Source organism: Mus caroli, chromosome 7 (assembly GCF_900094665.2).
Source record: "Mus caroli chromosome 7, CAROLI_EIJ_v1.1, whole genome shotgun sequence".
In the NCBI taxonomy this organism is placed as follows: Eukaryota; Metazoa; Chordata; class Mammalia; order Rodentia; family Muridae; genus Mus; species Mus caroli.
In genome coordinates, this window is record NC_034576.1 from 1,200,013 (window position 1) to 1,205,523 (window position 5,511).

Sequence of the window (5,511 nt, forward strand, 5' to 3'; positions counted from 1 at the left end):
TCGAAAAAAAAAAAAAAAAAAAAAAAAAAAAAAAAAAAGTACTGCTCTTCCTTTTGCACATGCTCTGAGATACTTCACTTTCTTTTTAACCATTTTATTTTATGTGTATGTATGAGGCTTTGCCTGCTGCCTGTGTAACACGTGTATGGCCAAATGCCAGAAGAAGGCATTGGCTCCTCTGGAACTGGAGTTACAGATGTTTGTGAGCTGTCACGTGGATACTGGGAACTGAACCCAAGTCCTCTGGAAGAGCAGCAGCCAGTGCTTTTAACCACTGAGCCATCTCTCCAGGCCTGGAAATTTTATTTCAAGGGTAAGGATGGAGCCTGGGGACCACGCATGCTAAAGGCCATGAACTTTAAAGATCGATATTCTCTAAGCAACTTACAGTTACCTGTTTGCTCTAACGCTGTGCTACTGGCTGTTTAACAGCAACAGTGTGCAGCTGTAACAAGAAAAACGTCTGCATGCTCGGGTCACCTACAGTTTCTTTTAATAGCTACGATTTAAGATCAGCAAAACCCACAGATGCTGAACTCAGAATCACCAAGACTCCTCTTCTGAGGATGCAGCAATACCATGCCTGGCAAACACTCTTTCCCAAGGCCCAAGCTAGCAGAAACTTCCTGAATAATTCATGTGTCAGAACATTCCTTGCCTTGGCAGGGCTCATCCACTTGGTGTCTCTAAGGACCATTTGTTGTGGGTCCCAGAAGTCCTTGGAAAGGGCCCTCACTCACTTCCTGCATTCCTTCCCTGGTAGCTCTCCAACCTGGAACCTCTCTAACTAGCCCTGGCCTCTCCGGGCCTCCTCTTAGCTCAGTTAGCTTCCACAGCCTGTACTGGCCTCCCTGGCTTAACCATACTCTCACGGTGACCTGGTTCTGCACCCAGAGTAGGTTTTATATATAACCACTCACTTTGAGTGTAAGAAATGACTTTCCTTGCCTACAACTTTCCTTCAACTAGCAAGGTCTTTATCGAGAGGGTCCAGGTTATCACCTCCTTGGGAAGCCTTCCTTGATTGGCCCTGGGCCAACACAGAGTCCCCTTGCATGGTTTTCTAGAACCCAGGCTGTTACTTTTATATCTGACCTGTTTCATAATGTAGGAAGGTCCTCAACTTCTTGCTTTAAGAGTTAAGGTTGGCTGTGTTCAAGCCCTGATTTCTCTGCCTTTTGGGTGCCCTGTCTCTCTTGGTGGAGGAGCATGAGGGGATAGGCTGTAACCCACCCACCCTGTAGCACCTCACCTGGGTTTGGGGCGCTCTTCTTCTGGTGGCAATGGGGGAATACAAAAAGATAATTAGCGAGAGTCGGGTAGACAGAGGCTTGGCATCCTTAAGAGGAAACCCAGAAGCAACCTGCGAGCCCAAGGCTGGGGGAAGGACATTAGGAGAGTGAAGGGAAGTTGAGGTGGAGAAAAGGGTCACTCGCATAATTCTCCACTGGTGTGGGGACACCCCCTCCCAGGCCTCTAAAAGCCCAAAGGACCAAACTCCTGGACTATTTACAATTCTATCTACCCCTGTCTCCTTCCTCCCCCATCCTATCCAGCAATGGAAGAGAGCCCATTGCTTCTCTTCATTCAGAGACCCCAGATCTCTGTCCCCAGCCCCCTGCTCACTTAGGACACATATCCCCCCCCACTTCTTAGTGGTACCCTAAAGTTCAAGTTTCTCAGCTCATGCCTGTGATCTTAGGATTTAGGAGGCTGAGGCAGGAGACTTGCTATGAGTTCAAAGCCAACCTAAGATATATATCAAATTTTAGGCCAGCTTAAACTACAGGTGGAGACTGTCTCAAAAAAAAAAAAAAAAAAAACCTAACTAAATAAATAACCAAACTGAGCGTGGTGGTGAACACCTGTAATCCCAGCCCTTAAGAGGCTGAGGCAAGAAGGTTGCTGCAAGTTTGAAGTCAGCCTGGACTATGTGAGACCCTGTCTCAAAAACAAATAAAACATAATATAAGATTAAAAGGTTCAGGCCCCAGCCTTCGAATGTATATAGCGGAGAAATATAACATACAGGGTCAGCCGGGCGGTGGTGGCGCATGCCTTTAATCCCAGCACTTGGGAGGCAGAGGCAGGTGGATTTCTCAGTTCGAGGCCAGCCTGGTCTACAGAGTGAGTTCCAGGACAGCCAGGGCTATACAGAGAAACACAGAGAAACCCTGTCTCGAAAAACCAAAAAACCAAACAAACAAACAAAAAAAACAAAAAACAAAAACAAAAAAAACCATACAGGGTCAGAGGCCAAAAGGATAGGAGATGAGGCACCTTTCCGCCAACACTCAGCTTTTCTAGTAAGCATTCTTCCAAGATTGGAACGAAGGCTTACACACCACTCCCTTTAAGGAAGGGAAAGGGGTTTTTAAAAAAAAAAAAAAAAAAAAAACACGCCAGGCAATTTCCCATCAAGGCCACCAGAGGGCGCAGGGCCCTAGGGGCTTAAAGGATCAGGCTGGGCGGACCGGTTATCCAGGAGCTTATCAGGTGATGGTGGATTGCGGACTTGATGATGTCGGGGTCCCCAGACACCCCGAATCAATCCCAGGAAGCGAAGAAGCTATGGTTACCTCGCTCTGCCACCGGCTCCGGCTCCTCGGGGACTGGGAGGGGCAGGAGGAGAAGCGAAGATTGGGAGGGAGGTGCAGGAAGGGGCAGCCACACAGAAGCATAGAGGGGTGGGAAGAGACGCGAGATGCTGTTAAAGAGTGGACCCAGCATCCTCCAGCCCAACATATCGTCCCTTCCCCAACTCCCCAGCCCAAGGCCTAGGAAGAGACCTGTGGGATTCAAGCCTCACCTTCCTCCTCCTCCACCGCTTCCTCATCTGGAAAGGAGTGGGGACACATAAACGTTAGGAACACTGGAGCATCGAATGAAAGTGTCCCAGAGACTCAGAGATTAGCCTCAGCACTCCCCGCTCAGAGCCAGGAGATCAGGTCTCCTCCCTCCTCCCACAGACCTGGACTTCAGGCTCCATGCCTCCTCCCTCAGACCTGAGTGCAGGCCTCAGCCCTCTTCCCTCAGACCTGGGGTCCAAGCCCTAGTCCTGGATAGGAGACTGGGTTAACAAGACGACCCTCTGTGCCCCAGCTGCAGATCTAACAGGGAGCATTTCCAGTTGCTGCCAGGGGTTTTCTGAGAGTAGCATCAGTACACCTCACCCCTACCCTTACACCAAAGTGGGGCTGGACTGCTCCATGAGCCATTTCCTCCAAGTCAGAACTCCAGAGGGCCTGCCCTACCCCTTAGGCCAGCCCACTCCTCACTCACCTTCTGCCTGCTCCCTAGAGACATGAACAAGGAGAGAGGAGAGAAGAGAGGACAGTTAGACATCTTGGGATAGGATGATCTCTCGACATTGTAAGCCCCCCAGCCCCCAGACTGCATTGCTCACTCCTCATATTCTTGTTCTTCGATGTCTGACATCCTGGAGTGACCTGCAGATCAGAGAGAGGAGGCTGAGTGAGATAGATCCCTAAGGAAGGGGGCTGGTGCCTGAACTCCTGAGTCTGATGGAGGAAGGATGGGATCTGGACCCATGGGTCAGGGAAGGCTGGCATCCAGCCCAGCCCAGGCCATGGAGGCCAGGCCCCAGCCCCACAAGCAGGCGGCAGTAGGCCTCCTTCACCACAGCTGTCTTCTTTTGTCCTGTGACAGGTCCATGAGAACCTGATCCCTGGAGGGATTAGGAGATACTGGAAAAGGGACAGGATTTAAAGACAATAGCTGCCCCACTTCTAGTGCTATTTTGGGGGAAATGTCACAGACAAAGAAACAGAGGACATTTCCCAATAAGGAGTTGGAGAAGTGGGGCTTCCCCCACCCCAGCCCCACTGCTCCCCTCCTACCCCAGCCCCTTCGTTTGCCTCGGATTCCTCCCATCCTGTCCCTCTTTCCCCTTCCCCCTACATTCCACAAAGGGATGGGTGTATCAAGAGCAGCTTCGTCCTGAGACCCTAAAATCAGTAGCTGCCCCATCCAAACTCTGCTTTTCTAGGCCTGAAAGTCCCCAGGCTGAGATCCTCAAAGCTCACTACCCACAGATTCTGAGATCCAAATCCTATGCCCCTGTTATGTGACACCAAGAAATCTTCGCATCTCTAGGTTGGGTGCCCAATTCATACGAGCACATGTCTGGGCACTAACAGTCTCAGACCCTCAGGACTGGGGGAGGGTTGGAGGGTGGTGTTGAGACAGGGTCTCATATAACCCAAACTAGCCTTAAACTCACTATGTAGCCAAGGATAACCTTGAATTCCTGATTCTTCTGCCTCCCTCTCATCAGAACAGTCTGCCCCGCCCCCAGATATAAGATCCTCAAATACAACCCGACACCCAAACTCAGAGACCCCTTTTAGGACACCACGAATAACAGTGGCACTGCTCCTAATAGGTGGTTGTTTCTTTGTTTGTATTCCAAGACAGGACCTTGCTTTTTCTCAGCTGGCCCTGAACTCAAAATCCTCTGCCTCAACCTCTTGAGCACTGGGACTTCTGGCCTGTACCACTGAGACCTCAGGCCCTAAGCCCTCCCCAGTTCTCTGTACCTCATACTTTCCAAACTTAATTCACGGGGGCATCTGCCCTTCTACAATTTCCCAGTCTCTGAGACGTTTTTGTTTGGTTTTGCTTTGGTTTGAGATGATATTACTATGTAGCCCTGACTGGTCAGAACTCTGTAAACCAGGCTAGACTTGAACTCAGAGACCCACATGCCTCTGCCTTCAGAATGCTTCCTCCACAGTGTTAAGAAGAGCACCCCCAGATTGTGTACCCCCCAGATTCTACCCCTCCACTTTTGCCACCCCAAGTCTTCCCAAAGGCTCAGGCTTAGCTGGGTTGCTGCTGCCTATAATCTCAGCTCTCAGGATTGCAAACTCAAGGCCAGCCTGGGCTACCAAATGAGACTCAAAGAAGGAGGAAGAGGAAGAGGAAGAGGAGAGGAAGAGGATATTCTGTTCCCACTGTCACACCTGGCCCCCATTCCCCAAAGACATCAGTGTTAAGAACTCAGAGCCAGTTACCTAAGGCTGGGTCCACAGATGCTGTAGAGGCAGTCTGAGGCTTCTGAGGACAGTGACGCACCCTCTGGATTTATAGCTAGGTGCTGAGCCCCGCCCCAGGTTGGAGGAGGGGGCGAGGATTCCGATATTCAGACACCATCCCCCATGCTCAGAGCCCTGCCCTGCCCCCTCTGGCTCCATCCAGTTTGGGGGTCCAACACCTGTCATCTGCTTCAACATCCCTGTTGGATTTCCATCAGCAAACACCGTAGGGTTCAGGCTACATCAGGCTACCCCTCAAGCCCTCTTAGAGTACCCAACAATACCCAGTGCTTTGGAGTTCCCAAGACTGGAAACAGTACAGGAAAAGGAGGCTTAATGACCCAGGGGAATGTCTTAAGTGAGGTTCTATTTCTACCTCTGTGTGGCTTCTCTCAAACTTCTCTTATGGCCTCTGTCTCTGGCCTCCATCTGTATATTCTGTGTCCTTCCCCCC

General features: G+C 50.5%; 1 protein-coding gene across 2 annotated transcripts in view; it reads right to left on the reverse strand.

The window, feature by feature from the left end:
- The window catches only part of Tnnt1 (troponin T1, slow skeletal type), an 11,452-nt gene extending 6,377 nt beyond the window's left edge, over window positions 1-5,075 (reverse strand). The window contains exons 1-6 of one of the 2 annotated variants that reach the window (XM_021166217.1): window positions 5,037-5,075; window positions 3,407-3,449; window positions 3,283-3,296; window positions 2,810-2,836; window positions 2,580-2,612; window positions 1,253-1,271 (exon numbers count right to left, since the gene is read on the reverse strand). In XM_021166217.1, coding sequence (XP_021021876.1) covers window positions 1,253-1,271; window positions 2,580-2,612; window positions 2,810-2,836; window positions 3,283-3,296; window positions 3,407-3,438 — 125 coding nt within the window. In that variant the 5' untranslated portion in view covers window positions 3,439-3,449; window positions 5,037-5,075. Of the gene's footprint in view, window positions 1-1,252; window positions 1,275-2,579; window positions 2,613-2,809; window positions 2,837-3,282; window positions 3,297-3,406; window positions 3,450-5,036 lie in introns of both variants that reach the window. The other variant, XM_021166216.1, reaches the window with a different exon arrangement.
- Window positions 5,076-5,511: the final 436 nt, after the last annotated feature.